Source organism: Octopus bimaculoides, chromosome 8, assembly GCF_046866305.1.
Source record: "Octopus bimaculoides isolate indiv1 chromosome 8, ASM4686630v1, whole genome shotgun sequence".
Classification (NCBI taxonomy): Eukaryota; Metazoa; Mollusca; class Cephalopoda; order Octopoda; family Octopodidae; genus Octopus; species Octopus bimaculoides.
Window position 1 is genome coordinate 83505596 of NC_142935.1, and position 26133 is coordinate 83531728.

The window sequence follows — 26133 nt, forward strand, 5'->3', positions numbered from 1 at the left end:
TTCAGTTAGCTAGTGTCATATCACAGCAAATATTGTGATATTGTTTAAATAATGAAGTGATATATATGTGCATATATATATAATAGTCTTGGAGAAAGAAGACTGAGGAAGACATGGGAAGAAGTGGTGAACGTTGATCATTTAAGAATGGAGGACATTAGAGAAAAGAAAGATGACAAGGAACTACTACTATTAGCAGGACATTGCAATGGAGAAGACCCATGAAATCCATGAAAGCAAAAGAAAATGGAGGTAAAATGATGATGATGGTAGTGGTGGTAAGTGAAGGCCAATTAATAGGATATTTGATATGTATGAGAGTATAACAGTGATATGGGGAGCTGTGCTTTGTTACAATTATATATATCAATGACTAGGTCATTAGTCATAGATAAAATTTAATGATCTTTTGTCTCTAAAATATAATTGTTACAGAATACAATTAGAAATATACTTTATATACTGACATAATTACTCAAAATTATAACAAGTCTGAGTAGGATTCAAGAGACATTATATCATTTTAATACAACTCAAGTTTACAGGCATAACAACCTCAAGTTAGAAAAATCAATGATATTTACATTTACAACTGATATATTATTCACATGACTGTCAACATATTTTTTTACACAATGAACTAAGCTTGAATTTAGAGTCTATCAGAGCTGTCTTCAGCTCTATTATGTTTATTATAGGCTTACAGATCATAACACTTGTGTTTAAGCTGAGCAGTTAATAGGAACTCCTGTGTACTTATAACCTAGATCATATAACCAGAAGTTCCAAACATGGAAGCAAAATCTAGACTTGGGAAGCCTCAAAGTAAATTTAACCAATAGTAAAGTATTAGTAATATTTTATCAGTAGTTAAAAGTTGTGAGCTTGCAGCATCATTAGCATGCCAATCAAAATACTTAGCGGTATTTTGTCCATCTTATGTTCCGAGTTCAAATTCCACCAAGGTTGACTTTGCTTTTCATCTTTCTGGGGGTCGATAAAATAAGTACCAGCTGAACACCAGGGGCAATGTAATTGACTTGCCCCTTCTCTAAAATTGCTGGCTTTGTACCAAAACTTGAAACCAATATTTTATCAGTAGTAAGTAATGAATCATTTTTTTAAATGCTTTCATGGATTTCATGGGTCTTCTCTGGTAGAATGTCTTGCTAATTGTTATGGTCCCTTGTCATCTTCTTTCTTTCCTCTAATGTCCTCCATTCTTAAATGATCAGCATTTACCACTTCTTCCTATGTTTTCCTCAGTCTTCATTCTCCATCATCATCATCATCCATCATTTTGAATCCGGGTTTTATCCCTGTTGATGGGGGTGGCCAGATCTACCTCAATGCCATAGCAACTGCCCTGACACCATCTCGCCATCTTGCCCGGTTTTGGGTGTCCTCCTTTCTGAAGCCAACCCTCCCAATATCTTCTTCCACCTGTCCCCTCCACGTTTTCCTCGCTCTACCTTGCTTTCACTGTCCATTTACATCAAACTCCTAGCACCCTCTTCAGATCATGCACCTCATCCCTCCTGAACACATGCCCATACCACCTCATTTCATTCGCCCTTGCCAACTATTCCACTAATTCTTCCAGCCCCAGCAATCCTATCAAATACTCATTCCTTCTCTTATCAAACAGCTTTACCCCACACATTTCTCTTGCCCTTGCTCTCTCAGCCCTTCTCAAAATTGCTGTCTCTCTCTTCCTCAAACACCATGTCTCACTCCCATTCAGCATTGGCAGCTCTCACACAATTCTTATAGACCCTTCCTTTCATCTTTAATGACAACCTTTTCCCATATAACAACGCTCCTCATTCCCTGATCTTCACCCAGCCAAGTCTCACTCTTGCTGTCACAGCTGCTTCACACCCACCACTTACATCCACCCTATCTCCCAAATAACAAAACCCTCTCACTGTTTCCACCTCGTCACATAGTGTTTCCACTGGTTCCACCAGCCCTCCAACTCCTTTTTCACATCTCCCACAAACGAACTCTCTCACCAGTCTTGGGGGGTCACCTTCTTCATTTTCGTACACCTACCATTAATCCATTTCTCACATCTCGTACACAACACCACATTTGCCATTACCCTCCTCCCACATGCACCACATGGATCCACCTTACTCACTAACACTTCTCCTTCCACCCAACTCACCATCACCTTCAAACACCTCCTTACATTTCCAAAACTTCGCCCCCAATCCCTCCATCGTCTCACTTATCAGAACAAGGTCATCTGCATAGAGTATCTTCATAATCAATCCCTCTCTTGCACTCTCTGTCACCACATCAACCACTATTGCAAACAACAATGGAAACGACACAGATCCCTGATGCACACCAAAGTTTCACCACAAACTCCTCCAACAGCTCTGATCCAATTTTCACTCTTGTCTTTACCCCCCCCCCCCTCATACAAACTCATCACTGCTCTCACTGTTACCTCTAGTACACTGCTCTTCCTCAATGCCCACTCAATTACCTTCCTTGGAACCCTATCAAATGCCTTCTCCAGATCAATGAAGTATATGTACAACTCCTTCCCCTTATCTCGGTATTCCTCCTGCAATCTCCTTACAATGAACGCTGCATCTACTGTCCCCCTTCCTGGCATAAAACCAAATTGCGTTTCATCCACATCCACCCCTTTCCGAATTCTCCTCTCCAAGACCCTTTCCACTATCTTCATTGCATGATCCAATAACTTCACTCCTCTATACGCCCCACAACTCATCACATTCCCCTTCCTTTTGAAGATTGGTACCACCACAGTACCCAATCACCTGGCATTCCTCTTCCATCCAGCATGCCTTGTCAGAGCTCCATCATCCTAACAATCCCTATCCCTCTACTTGCAGTTATCATTTCCACACTTACTTCTGATGGACCAGCTGCCTTTCCTCTTTTCATTTCCTTCATTGCCTCCACTACTTCTTCCCAACTAATGCTCTCCACTGGCCCCTTCACCACAGCAACTTCCATCCTCTGATCTCATTCATTTTCCTCATTCATAATTCCCTCCATATGCTCCTTCCAAACTCTTCCCCTGTCCTTCTCACTAAAATTCAACATTCCATCACTCCCCCTCATGCTTCTTCCTCCTTCATCTCTTCCATCATTTTTCATTGATTTAATAAGCCTAAACACTCTATCTAGGTTCTCATCCAGTCTGCTCAACTTCTCCTCAGCCTCCTTCCTCATAGATCTCGCAACCACCCTCTTTGCACGATGCTTCATGTTATTATACCTGGCTTTCGTTTGCTCAGTCCTATTGTTACATAAAGCTTTGTGCGCCTCCTTCTTCCTCGCTATTGCATCCCTCTCCATGACTATTATATTTATATGCACATATATATTACTTCATTATTTAAACAATATCACAATATTTGCTGTGATATGACACTAGCTAACTGAAGTCTGAAACTAATTTTCATATCTAATTAGAAATAAAGATCTGATTACACTTCACTTAATTTGCAAATATACTCAAAGAAGGCATGAATAATCATAATTTGTTAATTTTCCTCTCCTATGATTCTAGAAACTATTGGTAAGTTGACAGGGTTCCAGTGTACCAGCTAGACAATCAGTGGTTTTATATTGTGACAAAGTGTCGGACACTATCATACAATGCTAATTAATTCTAAACATCCCAGTCTCTATAGCCAATAAATAGGTCAGAATCCTTGATGAAAGTAGCATGGATAGAATATAATTGAAGATGGTAGCTGTATAAAGAAGTGCCAAGTAGCCAAATTGAATGGAGCTAATGGAGTCAATGGAAGAAGACCAGCAAAGACACAGGACAAAGTGCAGACTGATCCACAACTACTTTCCTTCTTCTGTTACTAACTGCCAATATTGTGTCTCTCCCATTACTCCCTACCACTGCACTTCCTCTTCTATTACAATCTGCCAATATTGTGTCTCTCCCATAACTCCCTACCACTGCACTTCCTCTTCTATTACAATCTGCCAATATTGTGTCTCTCTCATTATTCCCTACTGTTACTGTTCCTCTTCCATTACTCCTTTTTTGCCCTGTCCCACTTCCATTTGTCCTTTCTCTTATATTTTATTACCCCAATCGACACTCTTGAAAGTTTGTCAGTGGAAAAGAGTAGAATATTATTACTTAAATTCAATAAGATGCCCTGCATTGAATTGTCTATGCGCTGAATTATCAAGCACTGAATTGTCAGTGCTGAATTGTTGGCTCTGAATTGTCCGCTTTCAATGCTGGCATGGGTTGGATGGTTTAACTGGGGACTAGTGAGCCAGATGGCTACACCAGGCTCCAATCTGACCTGACAAAGTTTCTACAGCTGGATGCCCTTCCTTATGCCAACCACTCTGAGAGTGTAGTGGGTACTTTTACATGCCACCGACACGAGGGCCAGTCAGGCAATACTGGCAACGGCCACGCTCAAATGGTGTTTTTACATGTCACCTGCACAGGAGCCAGTCCAGAGGCACTGGCAATGCCCTCACTTGAATGTTGTTTTCCACATACCACCAGCACAAGTGCCAATAAGGTGATGCTGGTAACAATCATGCTCAAATGGTGCTTTTTACATGCCACCAGCACAGGGGCCACACAGCGGCCCTGGCAACGGTAACGCTCGGATGATGCTCTTAGCACTCCACTGGCACGGATGCCAGTCCTGCGGTGCTGTCATCGAATTTGATTCCAATTTGACTTGTCCGATAAAAAAAAGCAACGACTAAGTGGGCTGGTTACACCACTGGCATAGGCCAACAGGTTATGGTCTCACTTGGCCTGCAGGGTCTTCTCAAGCACAGCATATTTCCAAAGGTCTTGGACACTAGTCATTGCCTTGGTGAGGCCTAATGTTCAAAGGTCGTGCTTCACCACCTCATCCCAGGTCTTACTGGGTCTACTGCTTCCACAGTTTCCCTCCACCGCTTGAGTGTGACACTTTTTCACAAAGCTATCCTCATTCATTCGTACCACATGACCATACCAGCGCAGTCGTCTTTCTTGCACACTACATCTGATGCTTCTTAGGTTCAACTTTTCTCTCAAGGCACTTATACTCTGTCTAGTATGCACACTGACATTACACATCCAGCGGAGCATACTGGCTTCATTCTTTACAAGCTTATGCATGTCCTCAGCAGTCATGGCCCATGTTTCACTGCCATGTAGCATGGCTGTTTTTACACAAGCATCATACAGTCTGCCTTTTACTCTGAGCGAGAGGCCCTTTGTCACCAGCAGAGGTAGGAGCTCTGAACTTTGCCCAGGCTATTCTTATTCTAGCAGCTACACTTTCAGAGCACCCACCCCCGCTACTAACTTGGTCACCTAGGTAATGGAAGCTATCAACTACTTCTAGTTTTTCTCCCTGGAATGTGGCAGAAGTTGTTCTCTGCACATTTTCAGTGTTTATTGCTCCTGAGCATCTGCCACATACAAAAACTATCTTGCTAGTTAGCCTTCCTTTGATATTGCTGCACCTCTTATGTGTCCATAGCTTACACTGGGTACATCTTATAGAGTTTCTACCTACACCTTTTCTACAGATCGAGAAGGGCCATCTACCTGAAGCGGTTTGTGGGTTGTCTGCCTTTCCACTTATTAGGACTTTAGTTTTAGCTAGGTTGACTCTAAGGCCCTTCGATTCTAATCCTTGCTTCCACATCTGAAACTTCTCCTCTAGTTCTGATAGTAACTCAGCAATTAGAACAAGGTCATCAGCATAGAGGAGCTCCCAGGGGCATCCTGTCTTGAATTCCTCTGTTATTGCCTGGAGGACTATGATAAATAGGAGGGGGCTGAGGACTGAACCTTGGTGGACCCCTACCTCTACCTGTAATTCTTCACTGTACTTGTTGCCAACCCTCACCTTACTGACAGCGTCTCTGTACATGGCTTGCACAGCTCTCACTAACCATTCTTCTATCCCTAGTTTCCTCATTGACCACCAGATAAGGGATCAGGGGACCCTGTCAAAAGCTTTCTCCATGTCAATGAAAGCCAGGTACAGAGGTTTATCTTTGGCTAGGTATTTCTCCTGCAGGTGTCTTACCAGAAATATAGCATCAGTGGTGCTTTTCCCTGGCACGAACCCAAACTGCATCTCATCTAAACTGACTCTCTCCCTAATTAGTTGGGCTATGACCCTCTCCGTGACCTTCATTACCTGATCCAACAACTTGATACCTCTGTAATTATTTGTATCTAAAGCATCACCTTTACCTTTGTAGCAGTTGAATATGGTGCTGCTACAGCAGTCATTGGGTATGACTCCTTCATGTATCACCTGGTTAACAATACGGTTGACTAGGCTATAGCCGACACTGCCAGATATTTTGAGCATCTCTGCAGTGATTTCTGATGGGATGGAGGCTTTCCCTGTCTTCATATTCTTAATTGCTTTATCTATATTTTTGCCAATGATTTACTGATAAAGACTGAACCTCTTGATCCCAAACAACGCTGTTTTATTTTAAAAGACCACAAACCAAATTTTTGTAATAACTCAACCTTACGACCTATTTGTCCTTCTAGTTCTGATATTGGTCCTTCTTTAGTTGAAAAATTAAAGCTTTATTTATGGTTTAATTCATTCCAAGTGGTCGACTGGTTTGTTTCTATTAATAACAAGAAGTGCACTAAGTTTATCCAGTTCAACATTTCTAGTTACTATTCCACTATTAACCCAATTATACTCAACCAAGCACTCTGGTTTGCACACAACAAAGCAGGTCTTACCTGGGATGAAATTAATGTGGTGTTAGCTGCCAGAAAATCAATCATTAAATTTGAAAATAAGCTATGGGTCTGTAAAGATATGCCTTACAGTTTTGATATCACGATGGGAAGTTCCGACTCAGCACAATTGGCTGATTTGGTCAGTATATGTATCCTTTATGAGATGACTGACCAATTCCCAAACATCAATGGAGGTTTATATCATGATGATTGTCTACTCTACCTTCAAAATGTTTCTGACCAAAAATTACAAAGGGTTAAAAGTAAGTTGGTCAAATTTTTCCAAAACATGGGCTTAAACATTATTTTCGATGGTGATATAACTAAAGCCAACTTTTTGGATATTACCCTTAACTCATATACCATAAACCCTCAACTAATTTAAAATATATTAGCTTTTTCAGATAAAGCCTAATTTTATAACTCTGCCTTACTTAAAGCAGTCTATAAAGAAAAAATTACCTATATTAACCTTATTAACAATAATTCTGACTCTATTAATTAGGACATGAAAACGCATCATAATGGTAATAACAATATAAATTTTAGTTCAAATAACAACACTAACTCAAAAAATGTAATTTTGCAGTGTAAGAGAGATAACCGTAAGGCAAATCTACTCTGTGTGTGTGTATGTTTAAAATTAATACATTTACACAATTCAAAATTTTTTCGATTAAACAATCGCAATTAATATTCTAAATACAATTTGTTAGGTCACTGCATCATTTCTTTACTCCAAAAATTTCCTAATAATGAATAAAATCCGTAAAACTACGGAGGTAAACATTTTCTCCCTAATAAAATCTAATTTCCTCTTTCTAATACAAATCCTTTCAACTCCTACTTTCTCTTCTGAAGCTTTACGAAAAATCCAACAACAAATACAAAAAGAAAGGAAGGAGAAAAGGAAAGCTATCAAAACTGAAACAATCACATTTCGATACTGTGATGACAGATACTAAAACTACATACAGAATTACTTTGCCCCTCTAAAATTAACTATTTCTATTCCTCTTACACATCGTTTCAATTGCTACTTTCTCTTATGAACGTTTACCAACGATCCAAGAAAAAAGACAAAGAAACGAAGGGGAGTGAGAGTCAAATAAACAGACACACTGCCAATCATACGTAAATACACACATATATATGTACCTATGCTTACCAATGACCTCATTCTAATTGGCGGGAACTAAACCCTAACAGAGAAACGAAAGAAAAAGAGTGTCAAATAAATATTTTCCCCTGTAACACAATGTCATTTCCTCTTTCTATAACAACTTTCACCTTTTATTCCGCACATGAAATGGCACCTATACACTTACATACAAATACACAGATACATGCACATATCTATCACTTAGAAGAAGCTGCGATCAGATTCCTACATCCATTTGCGTGATGGCATCAATAATGACGCTGACCCAAGAAACATCGGCAAAATGTGCATTCTCCCCTCAACATATACAGGGGGGCCACGATACATGCACGAGCGAACACAAGACGCTATGACTTTCGTTCGGCACTATGGACGCCCTGATTTATTCATCACGTTTACATGTAACCCCAAGTGGGTTGAGGTAACACGGGAACTTCTCCCACACCAGCAGTACTGCCATCGGCATGATCTTATTGCCAGGATTTTCAAGCAGAAGCTGACTAGGCTAATTGATTTCATCAAAAAAGGGCAGGTGTTTGGCCCTGTTAAGTGTCACATGTATACTGTTGAGTGGCAGAAGAGAGGGTTGCCACACTCACACATTTTGGTTTGGTTAGTCACCAAAATAGACCCTACACTTATAGATGAAATCATCAAAGCAGAAATCCCAAACCCCACTGTTGATCGACAGCTGTACGACATTGTCAAGGCACACATGGTGCATGGTCCGTACGGTCCCGGTTTTCAAAAATTCTCCTCATGCCACAAAGACCATGTGTGCACTAAACGATACCCAAAGAGTTTCGTGGACGAGACCCAGACCGCTGGTGATGGATATCCACTGTACAGACGAAGGCGGTCTGAGAATGGGGGATTCACTATAACCTTACGGGGTCATCAAGTTGATAATAGATGGGTGGCCCCATACTGTCCATTACTGATGACAATTTTCAACGTTCATATAAATGTGGAGTTCTGTCATTCAGTACTTATGTTAACAAGGGTTCGGACGCTGCCATGTTCGGCCTTCAAAAGGACAATAGCATGGACGAGGTGTCGCAGTACTTGGCAGGTCGATATATCAGCAGTGGTGAAGCTTTTTGGCGGATATTCGGGTTTCCGCTTCACCAAAGGAACCCCGCCATCATACAACTCGCGGTTCATTTGGAAAACGGCCAGCGGACTTATTTTACTGAACAGACTGCTGCTCAATTGGCGGCCAATCGAAAAGAAACAACTTTGACTGGTTCTTTTAGACTTTGCCAAATTGACACATTTGCCAAAACACTTTTATACCCTCAGGTTCCGTCCTACTATGCGTGGTCAAAGAACACTTGGGTGCGTAGGAAGTCAGGTCAGGATGTTCAAGGACATCTCGGTGTCAAGTTTAACAGTTGTCTAGAAGAGTGTACACTGTGCCTCCCCACCAGCATGAGTGTTTTCACCTTCACCTTCTCCTTCATGACGTTGTCGGCCCACAAAGCTTTCAAGACATAAGAACTGTTGACAGTGAATTATGTGACACTTTCCGCGAAGCATGCTTCAGGCGCGGACTTTTGGAGGACGATTCACAATGGGCCGCCACTATGGCGGAGGGCGTTCTGTTAAAATCCCCTAAAAGACTAAGATCGCTTTTCGCTATTCTACTCCTATGGTGCGACTTGGGTGATCCCGCCTCTTTATGGCTGACCTACAAAAATTACATGTCTGAAGATTTCCTGCATCAGGTTCACTTGCTAAATCCATCAATCGACGTCGAGTACAGTGACCTCATTTACAACAGAGCGCTGCTTGAAATCGAAGATACTGTTCTCAATATGGGCGGGAGTGCGTTGCCAGTGTATGGACTACCTTCAACAAACCGGGAACGCCCAAACACACTGTCTTCCGATCTGCTGCGTGAGACATGTATAATGTTGACGAACTTGCCCAGTACATAGCGAACAATGAGCCAAAGCTTCTTCCAGAACAGAAGTTCGCTTACAGCTCCGTTATTAATTCTGTCCTGGACAAAGCTGGGGGGATTTTCTTCCTCGACGCTCCTGCAGGAACTGGCAAAACTTTTGTCACAAAATTAATATTGGCTGAGATTAGGCGAACACAAGGCATTGCCTTAGCTGTGGCATCATCTGGAGTTGCGGCTACTTTGTTGCCAGGCAGCAGGACAGCTCACTCCACTTTCAACCTTCCGCTTGACTTAGCGAAGACGGACACACCAATTTGCAACATCAGTAACAGCTCAGATCAGGCAGAAGTGTTCAGACGATGCAAGCTTATCGTTTGGGATGAATGTACAATGGCCCACAGAGGTGCTCTTGAGGCGCTACATAGATCTCTGAGAGACATCAAAGACTCTACAGTTCCCATGGGAGGCATAACACTTCTTCTTTCAGGGGACTTCAGGCAAACACTGCCAGTTATTCCCAAGGGGAATAGAGCTGATACAGTACGTGCGTGTCTTAAGTCATCTGCATTGCTAAGACATTGTTACAATTGTGAAAACAATAAAACAGCTTTTTCAGGGCCACCTCACATTCTATTGTTACCCACTTCTCAGAGTGCTGCAATGCTCTAGGCAAGGCTTTCTGTCCAGTTGCAAATTGATTGGTTGGTTTTCAACTTATAGCAATCTTTCCCTCAATAATGATAATTGAGTAGAATCATCAACAGTACTTTAAAACAATTAAGCCCCGAGCAATGCCGGGCACTTCTGCTAGTATATATATATATGTATGTATGTATGTATGTATGTATATGTGTAAATATATATATATATGTGTGTGTGTGTGTGTGTGTGTGTGTGTGTGTGTGTGTGTGTGTGTGTGTGTGTGTGTGTATGTATGTATATATATATAACATCAGTGGATCATATATCAGAAAAAGCCTAAATATTAGAGCAATAATGTATTTACAGAATGGTAACTATATGGCTGGTCATAGAGTGACCAATGGTTTCATACCCATAAAATGCTTAGCCTTATACACAACTCATCAGACTCCAGTGGTTGTAACTTTATGAATGCGAAACCATTGGTTGCTCTATGACCAGCTATATAATTATCTTATAAATATATATATATATATATATATATATATATATATATATATATATATATATATATATATATATATATATATAGGCATATACATAGACAGTATACATGTATATATCAATAATATTCAAAGAAGTAAATAGCAAAACCTACCAGCAAGAATGTTTTCTATTTCTTCCACCCATTTCTTACATAGTTCTTTGCAGGGATTGGAAAATACAAAGCTCTTCTCCAATAGTTTATTTCCGGATTGTTCTTCGTAAGTAAGAATAGAAATGCCTATACAGAGACCTTGTCCTTCAGCCAGGTCTTTTGACCGTCGGTGTATAATACGAGCACCGTACATATTTTTAAATTCAACACAACCGTCATTAGACAGAGAATCTAGACTCGATAATTTGGTTCGTTTAAGCATTGCATTGAAGAAAGTGGACTTTTGACGACTGGAGCCATCTGAAAATAAAATTAATACAGAGAGTTTTTAACAGAGCTAATTATCATACATTGGTAATTAATATAACATAATTGGTGAAGTAACAGCAGAAAGGTAAGTTAGTAGAAAACCAAGTCAAGGAGAGTATAGCTATTTATAATTGGCCCTTACTTTCTGTGGTCATGTAATCTTCTAGAAACAGGAGTCAGATTACATTCTATTGTCTTTAAAAGGAAGATTATGTCAGATAATGCTGTCTCTTATAAGAAAACAGAATAGTCATGGCTAGAATGTTCTGGATCACAGGTTTTCTGATTAGAGATGGGCTGAGATTAAGTAACAGCAACAGCAACAACAACTAGTGGTAGAGGCTTAAAAAACATTTGGTAATATCTAACTGAATATTGATACTTTACTTAGGCACAAGGCTAATACCATTGGAGGTAAGAGGTTAGAATAAATCACTTCAACTGGTTACTACTTTCATTACTTTGGTTGTACAAGGTTTGAACTTGCAATCAAGAGAAATACAGATGTATTAATGAATTAAGTCCACTACATCAACTAACAATAAAACTAACTACTCAAGTATTCTTGTCATAGATTTACGTCTTCTAGCATTTCTGGAAATAATAATAATAATAATAATAATAATAATAATAATAATAATAATAATAATAATAATAATAATGGTGATGATGATGATGATGATGATGATGATAATGATGATAATAATAATAATAATGATAATAATAATAATAATAATAATAATAATAATAATAATAATACCAGGCAGTGGCTTGCATGGCTTTTGATTTTAACTGATTGGAAAAGATATCATGTATATGTTGTCTTGGTATAAAAGATTGGCTACAGCAAATATTCTGCTCAATATCACAGATATATAAGGTCAGTTGCTTGACCTTAACCAGTTGAGCATGTCCCTTAGTGGCTGATGATATGTGCATCACTGATCATGAGCAAAAGTAGTGGGGAAGGATTATAGCCATGTGTTGAGAGGAATTCTTTGGGTTTGAATAATTCACCTCTGGAAACATGAATGTTTCATTCATCATCTCTAAACAAACCTTATTCAGGGACCTTTTAGAGTGGGATGGGTTACTTGACCTGAAGAAAATTCTAATTGGGCCACACCTGCAAGGCCATGCACTGTTTATCTTGATATGAGATAACTATTTCGTGCATATATGGTTGTGATGCATTGTTCCTGGTGTACCCTTATCAGACAGGTAGTCATGATAGGAATATTGGGCTTCATATATTTGTCCCCCAGTGTCACTTCGATGGCATACACTGCTCTCTCACTCAATCATAATAATAATCCTTTTTACTATAAGCACACCACCTGTAATTTGGGGGAGGGGGCTAGTGGATTATATTGACCCCCAGTACTTGGCTGACATTTTTTTTTATCACTCACAAAAGAAGGAAAAGCAAAGTCAGTTTTGATGGAATTAAAACTCTGAATGTAAAAGCAAATGGAATGCCATTAAGCAAGCAAGTTGTGCAGCTGCTAACGGATCTTTTTTAAAACGGGGGCCACATTTTTCATTAATGTTTTACGTAGTGTTTTTGGTACCGAAAGACTTTCAAACTTCGTATACTTATCTATTTTGTGTTATAGAACAGAAAAATATTTTTGTATTCGAATTTATTTCATGTAAAAAATTGTCTTATTTCGATAATTTCAACCAATCACTGACAAGTATTCAGTTGTTTACATTTACTCCTTTGGATGATTAAGCGATGTAAAGCGTATTTAATCTCCATACCTTCGTTTTATTTGCTTTTTTCATTTTAAATTTGCTTTAACCCTAACCCTAACCCTAACCCTAGGGTTAGGGTTAGGGTTAGAGTTAGGTTTAGGGTTAGGATTAATTGTTTCAGAATCGTTTGTTTATGTAGTCGGCACTTAATGTATATCGGCTGAATGGACGTCAGTGATTGGTTGAAATTACAGAAATACGACAACTTTAACATGGAATAATTTATGGATTTCTTTTTTTTTTAAGAAGACTAAGAGAAAAAGATGTTTTATATGACACATTCTACCAGTGTTCCAAGTTTCAAAGTGTTTCGTTAATGAAAAATGTGGCCCCCGTTTTAAAAAAGATCCCTGCTAACAATTCTGCCAAAATAATAATGGTTTCAAATTTTGGCACAAGGTCAGTAAGTTTGAGGGCTGGGTGAAAGTTGATTACATCGACTCCAGTGCTCAGCTGGTACTTGGCAGAATTTCAAATCAGAATGTAAAAATAGACAAAAGGCTCCTAGTAAAGTAGTTGGTATTAGGAAAGGCATCCAGGTGTAGTAACGATGCCAAAGCAGGTAACTGGAGCTTAGTGCTGCTCTCCAACTTTCCAGATCCAGTCAAACTGTCTAACCCATACCAACATGAAAACAGATACTAAATGATGATGATGATGATGATGATGATTAGGCAGTGACTCTCATGGCTTTTGATCTTAACTGAATGGAAGTACTGCTACGTACATGTTTTGTCTTGGTATAAAAATGGGTTACAGCAAATATTCTGCTCAATACCACAGATTTGCTAGCCAGTTGCTTGACCATAACTGGCTGAGCATATCTGTCTTTATGTTCTTAGTTGAAATTCCATGAGGTCAAGTTTATACCTGTGTAATTATTTCTGTCTAAGGTGCCACCTTTATCTTTGTAGCAATTAACTATAATGTTGCTACACCAGTCATTGAATATGTCTCTCACAGGACAGCCTGATTAACTATATAGGTGACTAGGCCACATCCTACTCCACCAGATATTTTAAGCATCTCAGCAGTGATTCTTGATGAATCACAAGCTTTTCCTGTCTCCATAACTTTAATTGCTTTATCTACCAAGCTACTGTGGAGGCGCAATGGCCCAGTGGTTAGGGCAGCGGACTTGTGGTCATAGGATCATGGTTTCGATTCCCAGACTAGGCGTTTTGAGTGTTTATTGAGTGAAAACACCTAAAGTTCCACAAGGCTTCGGCAGGGGATGGTGGCGAACTCTGCTGTATTCTTTCACCACAACTTTCTCTCACTTTATCTTCCTGTTTCTGTTGTACCTGTATTTCAAAGGGCCAGCCTTGTCACACTCTGTGTCACGCTGAATATCCCTGAGAACTAAGTTAAGGGTACACGTGTCTGTGGAGTGCTCAGCTACATGCACGTTAATTTCACGAGCAGGCTGTTCCATTGATCGGATCAACTGGAACCCTCGATGTCGTAAGCAACGGAGTGCCAACAACCAAGCTACTGTCTATTCAGATAGCTGGATCCTCTGTTGAGGTCACATTAGGCACTCTCCTTTTCCCATACACTCTCTACATTTGGCAGCCTTTCTTAGTGGCACTTTCAAGCCTCTTTCTTTGCAAAATCACTAATTGCAAGGGAACTATTATCAGTGTGAATGCACTTCTCTCCTCCATCATGATTTTCTCTGACACACTGTCTTATAATCCAAAATACTTCAATCCATTTTTCCTCACACCACGGAACATTGACGAACTTCTTCCTTTCTGCTTCTCCCTTAGCTTAACATAGATGTCTCCCAGCTGCCCTTCTAGCCACCTGATATAAAGCCAGCAATTTGAGTGAATGGCAATAGTCATTACCATTGGCTTCTGTACTTGACTGGTACAGTCCCTTTGGTAGTTGATAAAATAAAGTAAGACTTAAACTCAGAAGATAAAGAGCTAGAAGAAACAGAACAAAGCAATTATTCTGACAGATTTCTGCCAGCTTGCGACCCTGGCAATAATAATATTATTATTTTTAATAATAATAGTAATAATAATAATAATAATAATAATAATAATAATAATAATAATTGATGTATCAATACCAGCAGATGACAACGTTTCTCTAAAAGAAATGGAAAAACTTTCAAAATACAAAGACCTGGAAATAGAGGTAACTCGAATGTGGAATCTAAAAACAGAAACAATTCCTATCATAGTAGGTGTCTTAGGTATAATAAAAAAATATTCAGACAAATACATAACAAAAACACCAGGACTTACAAATATATATAACATACAGAAAATTGCACTACTGGGTACTGCACACATTCTACGCAAAACACTTTCAATACAGTAAACATAAGAGCACCACAGCAATCCACAGCACATACCCAAGGCGCACAGAGCTGCGCTCGGTAGTGAAGTGAAAGCACGTTATAAAAATAAAACTACTGAACAATAATAATAATAATAATAATAATGACAGAACATTGATGGAAAGAAAAGGAAATGAACAACCTTGGTGAAAAAGAAGACTATCTGAAGAGATAAGTTCCCTGAACAGTGGAATGTCAATACTTGACAGTAAAAGAAAAGGAGAATTGAAGAATTATTGCAAATTTGAAAAATTGAAGAAGTATGGTGTTGATATGAAAGGACTGAATGTTGTAATTGAAGAACTAAAGCAGTGCATACTTGCCAAGAAAGCATAGCTAACCAGGTTTGAACAATGGATTAAACAATACCAGCAAAGCTGATTGTTTAGAATCGACCAAAAAAGATTTTATGAAGAAATTAATGATGATATAGAATGCAAAAGATTAATTTCTGATGTTGATGGAAGTCGACAGTTTTGGAGTAAGATATGGAGTAAACAAAAACAACACAATACTGAATGGCTCTGCAGCCTGAAGCAAATAGCTTTTTATCCCCAGTAAGAAGCTATCCTCTTTACCAAAGATAGTATCAGAAATATGAGCAAAAAGATGAGCAGCTGGAAAGCAGCAGGTCCTAACTGTGTACAGAGATTTTGGATAAAGAAGTTCAGTAGGTGCCATAAATTGATTTCAGAGCAGTTTAATGAATTGATTGATGGAGAAGAAGAAATCCCAGGGTGGTTGACCAAAGGACAACCAGTGTTGTGCCTGAAGGATTATCAAATGGAAATGGTGCTCACAATTACAGGTCAATTTCTTGCCTGTCATTAATGTGGAAGTTATTGTCAGGAGTGATTGCAGAAGATATGTACAAATTTCTTGATAATGACATTTTACCAATGGAACAAAGAGGATGTTGGAGGAGATGCACGTATACTAAAAACCAACTATTGATAGATAAAATGATAATGTAAGATTGTCAGCAAAGGGGGACAAATTTTGGGGAATGGCCTGGATTGACTACCACAACGCTTACGATATGATTCCCCATTCATGAATCATTGAATGCTTAAATTTGTTTGGAATTGCAAGGAATGTAATATGTTTTCTGAAGAGAAGTATGGTGGGTTGGAAAGCTGAGTTGACATCATACAGTCAAAGCTTGGGCATCCTGGGCATCAGGAGAGAAATTTTTCAATGAGATAGCTTATTTCCAATGCCTTTTGTTCTTTGCATGATCCCTTTCACCTTGGTGCTGAGAAAAGTGAACCTAGGATATCAGTTAAAGAGAAAAGCTCAAAGAATCAACCTCTTCTTCATGAATGATTTGAAACTGTATGACAAGATGAGGTATAAGTCCATTGTTTTAGTACTGATATTAAAATGGAATTTGGACTCAAGAAGTGTGATATAATGACCCTGTAAAGAGGCCAGGTACAGTCCCTGGCAGGGATAGAATTATCAAAGAGAGAAGTGATGAAACAAATTGAAAAGGAAGGCCATAAATACTCTGGAATACTAGAGTTCCATAAAATCATGGTGAAGGAAATGAAAGAACAGCTGAAGAAAGAATATTTCCAAAGACTAAGATTGATATTGCACTCAAAATTGACTGGATGGAATAAAAACCAAGAAGTAAACACATGGGCAATAGAAACACTTTGGTATGGAACTGAAATTATAAACTGGCAAAAGAAAGAACTGATGAGCAAGGATGTGAACACCAGAAAATATTGACAGTGCATGGAGCATTCCATCCCAAGAGTGACACTGTTAGGTTATACCTGTCCAGAAGAAAAGGTGGGAGAGATTTGATCATTTGCCAGGATTGTGTGAAGCAGAGGAAAGAACTAAGGGCAGTCTGTAAAAGATGCCCTAGAACCATTGCTGAAACATGAAGATGTCTAGCATTATTAAAATTGATAATTATGTAAAGACAGGAAAACCTGAAGAGGAAAAGAACCCCCCAAAAGAAGTAGCATGGAAAGAAGGAAAAAAATACAGTCAATTTGCAAGAGATAGGAATGCTAAGACAGATACAGAAGACCAGTGGTTATGGATGAAAAAGAGTGACCTGAAGGTAGAGACAAAGGCATTTATATGCATGGCATAAGAACAAGGACTAATGACAAACTATGTGAAGTGCAGAATTGGCAACACAGCTGAGAGTAACAAATATAGAATGTGTGTTGAGAGGGATGAAGCAATATGGTACACTGTCAGTGAATCCCTGAAATTAGCACAACGCAAATACAAAAGATATGACAATGTGGCAAGAATGATCTATTGGAAGCACTGTGAAAATTACAAAGAGCAAAAGCATGGCATGACCAAATCCCAGAAGGAGTTGCTGAGAATGAAGACAACAAAATGCTGTAGGATGCACTGATTCAGTGTAACCATCAGATTAGACATCAGAAGCCTGACAGTGTTGTGGTGAACAAAAAGGGAAAACACTTGCATGATAATCAACATAGCATGTCTCATTGACAACAAGAGTAAAGAGAAAGAAGAAGAAAGAGTGAAGAACTACAATGATTTGAAGAGGGAAAAAAACAGGTTGTGGAAAATGAAGAGAGTGGATGTTACACCAATAGTAATTGGCACACTTGGGAGTATCAGCATCCAACTACCAGCATGGCTCAAAAAGAGAGGTGCAAATTTAAAGACTGAACACCTACAAAAATCATCATTGCTTGGAACTGCAATAATAATAATAATCCTTTCTATTACAGGCACAAAGCCTGAAATTTTGGGGAGCAGATAGTCTATTACATCAACTCCAGTGTTACTTACACTGGTACTTAATTTATCAACTCCAAAAGGCAAAGTCAACCTTGGCGGGATTTGAACTCAAAACATAAAGATGACGGAATGCCACAAAGCATTTTGCCTGGCAAGCTAACAATTCTGCCAGCTAGTAACAACAACAACAACAATGGCAGCAACAACAACTGTCAATGTGTTCTTGCTTTAGACAGCAGTTAAATACCTGCTATAGATAGCAGCTAAATATTTCTCAACTTGCTCATTGGTGTCTTAGAATGAAGAACACCTAGGATAGCCATGAAAGCAACAAAAAAGGCAGTATGGGTATGGTCAGAATACCTTTGATTTTAGGTCTACTAGTTCAGGATATACTTGACAACCCAACAACAATAACTATCGTATGTCATGTCCTGTCAGGTTTTGTTTGTTAGTGTAAAAACAAAGTTGTCTTCCCATCAAATATGAAGAAGACACTGCAATTCAGTGGAATCAACTACAAGTAAGAGAAGAAAGAGAATTAAGAATAATTTCAATTCTAAACCAACATATCTAAACACCTAGTTGTGCTTTCATTATAAACACAATACTTACTGCTGTAGCATTTCTTTAAATATATTTAATATATTTTTATATTTGTTTTTGTTTTAATTTTTGTGTTTGGTTGTTGTTATTTACTTTTTGTTTGGAATCCTGTTATATTGGCAGCAAGTTGAAGACATCTTTAAGAGAAGTCTCTCAATTTATCTGAAATAAATGGTAAATCACGTTATATATAGAAAATATAGAGGTGGGAGGCCAATATAACCTGACAAGTGATAGTAAGACTTGTCATAGAACCATAAAACTGCCAACACAACTCTACAAGAGATTATGAGAGGAAGTCGGTGGTGGTGGTGGTGGTGGTGGTGGTGGCGGCGGCAGTAGTGGGTGGTGAGAGGTGTTTGGTTTTGTGTGTAGGTGTGGGGGGTTCACATGTGTAGGTGTGTGGGCATGCGTAGGTGTGTGTGTGTGCATGCGTAGGTGTGTTGGTAGGTGTGTGTGTAGGTGTGCATGCTGTGTGAAAGTATACATGATGTGTGTGTGAGCATGGATGTATTGTTGTGTGTATGTGTTTAAGGAATATATCATGTGTGTGTTTGTTTGTGTGTGTGTGTGTATATGTGTGTATGAGAAGGTGATGTGACAGTGACTGTGTGTATTGTGCGTGTGTGTGTTAATGCGTAGATCTCTCTCTTTCTCGTATATTTAACATTTGCTTATTTGCATGTGTAGATACACACACACACACACACACACATACTCAAACACACATGCACATACATACACACACATTTCTTTCTTCTAAAGTATAAATAGTTGAATGTGTGTGTGTATGCGTGTGCATGCGTGCGTGTGTGTGTGTGTGTGTGTGTGTGTGTGTACTCATTCCGACATAAATATTTACAAACACCCAAATATTTACAGATACACAAAGATAAAATTTGTTACACACAATCATGTGTATAATTTAATTAGTTTTTATGAAGAAATATATGTATCTTTAGCATTACTCTGAACTAATCCTGTTGTTAAAACCTATTGTGAGAACATACATAGCTAGCAACTAAGATATCATGATTTCAGTCTAATTAACTCTTTTCTTTCAACTTCTGAGCAATGAAAAAATCACGATTTCTTAGACTATGTCTACAACAGTTGATATATGATAGCAGAAAGTTGATAATTCTCTATCAGTTCCTTCAGTTTTTAGACTGTATGTTTTCACTAGAGATATATTTATATTTATACACACACATGCAAAAGTAATTAATTCAGTATGCAGTATAACATGTTACACAATGTTTCTTTTACACTTATTGTCAATATACATCAACACATGATTTATTAGAGAAATAGAAATAGAAGTAGTTTGACTATTCTTTATTCATGTTGTTTCATATTTAGTTCCTCTACTTTATATTCTGAGTTCAAATCTTTCAGCACAAAAAATAAAGTTCAAAATGTGTTCATTATTTTTTAGCAAGATAAAATACATATCTTATGCTTTTAGAATTTATTAGCATATACATGTGTGTGTGTCAACTCTTCTGTTTTTAATCATTTGAAGTCTTTCTATAAGGAAGGAACTGGTTTGGAACAAAGGCACAAAGCTCCACTGTTGGAATGTAGATAACAAAAATGTTACATTTCGAACTTGAGGAATGTCTTGCATGTTTTTATTCATGCATGTATCATCATCATCAACATCATCATCATTTAATGTCCATGTTGCATGCTGGCATGGGCTGGATGGCTTGACAAGTCATGAGTTCCGAGATTGCATCCTGCTCCAATGTCTGATTTTTTACTATCAACCAATTTACAGCATGTACTGGGTGCTTTTTTTTTGTGCCACCTGCACTATTGGGGTTACCATTTAGCTCACAGAACTACAAATTCTTGGGTGGGGGAAAGTTTCATGCAAGTGACAAAGATTAAACTTTGAGAAGAGTGGGGATCAGGGCAGGTTCTTGTAGAATATTTGCATGCCTGCTCACATGTAGTAAGGAAGCGGGAGGGAGAAAAAAGATAATGCAAAGAAATAGATATTGGTGATGAAGAACCTTATTGGGCTCACAAAGCTCAAGGTAAATAGAAGTGGGTGGGTGGGGGTGTGGTTTGCACAATTCTATGGGGAGCAGAAGGTGAGGGGATGGGGAGACAGACTGTAAATTTAGAGTAGAGTTTAATGGTGGATGAACAATGAGCCATGAGTTGGGAAAGAAATAGGGATGCTGCAGAGAGCTGGGGTGGTGAGTGGCAGGATAGCAATAATGATACAGTTGACTGGGGAAGAACAAGAGGGAGAGATGACATGGTTGGGTAGTCTGCAAGAGGTGAGTGGGGAGAAGGCAGGTGTAGTGTGTGATGGGAGGAAAGTTGGCTCAGGGGTAGAAGGTGAGTCACGGTAACTTGGGTGTGGGTGAAGAGCACAATATACGATATGCAAAGTGTATCCAGAACTTAGTTTTATTGATGATGGTGGGTCTTTATGAGAACTTCATATTACCAAAGATTCTAGGTCTTTTTCGTCTTTTCTATTAGGCTCAGGGTCTCATGGTCAGCCTATGCCTTCCTGGGTTTTTCTTCTCCAAATTCCAGCCACATTAAGCGATTAGCACTTTTTTTATACAGCTCTCTTCAACCAGACACATTACTTGTCCATACCAGCACAGTCTTTTTCTTATATACAGCATCTGATTCCTCTGGAGCCCAGTTTTTCACTCAGCAATTTTGTACTTACATGAAACATCCAACGGAGTATGATTACTTCATTTCTTGCCAGTCTTCTCAAGTTTTCTGCATTCAAGGCCAATGTCTCCCTACCATGTAGCATTGCAGTTCTAACACAAACATCATACAATCTGCCCTTCCTTCATGCTAAGGAAAAAGATCTTTGTTATCAGCAATGGTCGTAGCTCCCTGAACTTTCTCTAGCCAGGCCTTACTCAAGCTACTATAGTTTCGTAGCAACAACTTCCTTTGCAAATTACATCTCTGAGGTAACAAAAGCTATGAACTGTTTCTAGCAAGTTGTCGGGGAATTTAAGAAAATCAGTTTCTAGTGTAATCTAATGTACCACTCCAACAGTGCTTCTATCACATATGAAGCTTACATTCTGAGATAGTCTGCCATTGATTCCACTATATTTCCTGAGTGTCCATAGCACATGCTGCACAACAAGTACAATGTATGGAATTTATACCTACTCTTTTTCTACATTTCAAGCAAGGCTATTTTTCTGAAGGTACAAGGGTCATGCATTTTTTCCAGCTAACTAAAACTTTTGTCTTTGCTAGTTTACCTGAAGGCCTTGCAATTCCAGGTTTAGCTTCCATGCCTGGAATTTCTACTCTAATTCAATTATAGATTCAGCTATGAGGACTAATCACCAGCATATAGGAGTCCCTATGGACAGCTAGTCTTAAACTCTGCTAAGATAGCTTGTAGGACTCTGATGAATACGAGAAGAATGAGGTAGACTTCTACTTGTATTCTAAATCCTTTATTGAAGTCATTGCCAACTCTCACTTTACTTACTGCATCCTTGTACATAGCTTGTGCCACTCACACAAGCCATTCATCTACAACAATTTTCCTATGTGATCCCCAGATTACTGAGCATGGTACCCCATCAAATGTTTTCTCCAAATCAATGACAATCAGGAATAGCATTAGGTTCTTATCCTCATAAGAAAATTGCATCTGTGGTAACTCTTCTAGGGACAAAGCCAAGCTGCTTCTCATTCAGGTTTACTCTATCATAGATCAGTTGGATAATGACTTCTTCTGTGATGCTCATAACCTAGTCAAGTAGTTTGATGTCTCCATAGTTGCTTCTCTTTAAGGCATAACCTTTGCTCTTGGAGCAATTTACAATGTGACACCTTCCCAAATGACTTGGCACACGTGCTCCTCATCATGCTCTCTCATATATGTATGTATTTGACCAATGAAGCATTGGTTCATTGGTACAGTTCAGGACTGATTTAATATTTAAATCTGGTGAGAACATTAAGAAAGGTATGAATTTCTTTTATACTTTTAGATATTCATCCCAAGGAAGATTATAGATTAGATATGAATAATGTTGTTAGACTGAGAAATTTGATCAAAAGAGAGGAATTGTTTAAAGCAGGTTGTGATGTTTTATTACAAATTCTGCTTTTTTAATATAAAATTTCAGTCAAAACTGGAACAAAGTTCGATAAGAGATTGCAACAAAGAATACATAATGTCAGAATAATTCATAGTAACCAGATATATGTGCTGCTAATGAAATCAATTAAAAGAGGGAGACCTACCTAATATTAGAAGGAGTTACAACAATACTCAAGTTTCATTGGGGAGTTTCTTGTAGTTAAGTATAACACCCACTTAGAAATGAAGGTCTCTGAGGGGACTAAAGAATCTCATCTAAAAGGTAGATTGATCAAGAGGTTTTGGTAACCTGCTCTAAAATTAAGTGCCAAGGTGTAGTTTCTAGTTGATTTTTGCAAGCTCATGTCATATTAACACTCAAACTATTTGTGTAATTAATTATAAGGAAGTAAATTGAAGGCACCCTAAAGAGCAATGATTAAAATTAAATTGTATGCACTGTAGATTCAAAGTGGTAAGACCTTTGTTGAAGTATCTGACTCCTAAGAGAAATCCTTCTCATTGACAATTTGTGTGAAAGCGTGCTAAGCTGATCTATGAATGATGTCACCAAACGACAGGACTCATGTTTCTGTGCTTCATCAGATACAGATTATCCATTGTTGACAGCCCACTAAACAGGAAATGATAAACCTAATTAACTTGATGATATATGCGAAGCTTTGTTAAGCCAAAAGTAATTAATCAAAGGCACATTAAGCAGTGATGTTTAAATAAAAGCTGAGTACATTTATATTTAACATGTTTGTATTCATTCAAACATGGAAAGACTTCCACAGCATGAACTGTTACAGAAGAGAAATTTTTACAATAGACGTTAGATACATAAATTTCATTAGCAGCAGTTATGATAAAGGCAGTTTAGATATTTAGTTTTAGAATCTTTAACCAGATTGCGTAAAGGCATTAGCTTAAGTGTTGGGTGTTAGAAAAATATAAACAAAGTGCAGTAGGGGGTATTAGTTGCTCCTGGATGAAATTCCCAAATGGATAGTCTGCATATTGTTCTTATTGTTTGTGTTTAGCCCCAGATCAGCCATGACTGAGCAGACTTATCATTCTAACCATGGCCATCCTGTTTTTCCAGACAGTTTTAGATTATGTTATTCAATATATCATTGGTGGTCATGTTGTTGTTGCTGCTTGATTCTAGGCTAGCCTTGACCTATGGTCAAAGACATCCAAGCTATGACAGCAGTGACCAAAAATGTGCACAATAGAGAAAAGAGGCGAGAAAAATGAGCAAGAAAAGTGAATCGCTAAACTGTATAAACACCAAAAACAAAGTAGAAATCCAACAAGAATAAGAGCAAATATGGAAAGATAATGTTTAATAACAAAATAAAAGAAAAAGAATGAAGAAAATTTTTTGAAAAAGATTTAAATAAAAGAAAAATTTAGAAAATTAAATATCTTTATATTTTCCCTGAAAATACTTCAAAATCTATGAGACTTATGGGAATGATAACAAAATTGGTATTTGAAGATAATACAGATCAAACACCTACGCAACCATAAGCTGTCATATTTTCTTGGAGTTAGTAGTCAGCAAAGAAATGTAAGTAAAAGATTTATAATATATAAAGCAAAATGAGATTTGTGTAGACTATAATTAAAAAAAGAAACAAATACAGACACAGTGGAGCGAGTAGAGAAAAAAAGAAAAAGGTAAACTGGTGTGTTACACAAAAGAGAAATATGAGCAGAAATTTGACAATAGAAGGAGAAAATATGGTAAATGAAGCACCAAGCAGGTACAGCTGGTATATACAAATGTATAATATTTCTTCTATAAAAAAAATCTATAATATAACTGCATAATTTCATAGACACACACTAATATATAAATTTTTATATACTTATTAAAGATATTTCAGATTGTTCTGCTCATATCCACAAACAGATGCATTTATATGCATAACATATAAAACAAAGATTTGAGCAAAGTCGACTCCAACATCAGGACCAACTTCATGCAATCATGAAGGCATACTGGCAAAACGCTGCTCCTCTAACCTTACCTGTCATTGTGGTTTCATGGCACAAAGCAAAGGCGGCTTTGACATCCACTCAAGGAAACAAATAGTAAATGATCCACAAGCACTCAAGCAAACTGAGTTCTCAACTTGTTTCATTTGTTGAAAGGTTTGCTAGACACTAACAGGATTCAAGAAACACATTTGTGTCCATAGAACATGATTAACACCTTATTTTACTGAACCCTCATGTTGAAGTGAATCTAATGATTTTTGTGTGTTTTTAAATGGTTTATAAACACCTTCCATGCTGCAATTGTTTATATATATATATATACTTGGAAATGGATGCGTAGCGTTCAATTAAATAATAATAATATATATATATATATATATATATATATATATATATATATATATATATATATATATATATATATATATATATATAAAGGTAGATAGATAGATAGATAGATAGATAGATAAACTTACTTGGAATTGGATGCATGGCGTTCAATCATATAATAATATAAATTAAAAAATATATATATGCATATATGTATATACATACATATACATATATATACATGTATATATATATATGCATTTATGGATACAGGAAGTAACAAAACATAAACAACATGAAATACGAAGACAAACTTTGATATGCAAACGAGAGAAACAAATGGAAAACAAGACAAGTAACACAAAAAAGCCCTTCATCAGTTGTCAGCTATCCATGTAATCCTCATTTTGAGCAATTAACAACAATATGAGGCTTTGAATAGGCAGTTGCTCCCACAAATCAAAATAAATTTGGGATTTGCGGAGGGTCAAAGTTGGTAACAAAAACAGGACAGTGGAGACATACAATAAACCAAACGAAAACAAACATGGAGGGCTGTTAGGCCAGACGAGGTAAGGTAGTGAATGCTGGAGGAATGGAATATTATCTTTGACAAGAGAAAAGATAGAAGAGGAGACAGATAAGAATGCATCTGTTCTGTACGACAGTTGAAAGAAAAGAAAGATAATCACGTGAGGAAAAGAAAGATGGACGATGGTCACGTGTGAGCAGCGAGAGAGAGAGTAAAGGAGAAAGAGGGAGGAAGAGAGAGAGAGAGTAAAGGAGAAAGAGGGA

At 38.0% G+C, this 26133-nt stretch overlaps 1 protein-coding gene across 5 annotated transcripts in view; it reads right to left on the reverse strand.

Annotated features, from left to right (window-relative positions):
• The window catches only part of LOC106873410 (ceramide kinase-like protein), a 193409-nt gene that overhangs the window by 61199 nt on the left and 106077 nt on the right, over nucleotides 1–26133 (reverse strand). For all 5 annotated transcript variants that reach the window (XM_014920765.3, XM_089356719.1, XM_089356717.1 and 2 more), the window contains exon 3: nucleotides 11123–11422. In XM_014920765.3, the coding sequence (XP_014776251.1) occupies nucleotides 11123–11422 (300 nt within the window). The remainder of the gene's footprint in view (nucleotides 1–11122; nucleotides 11423–26133) is intronic.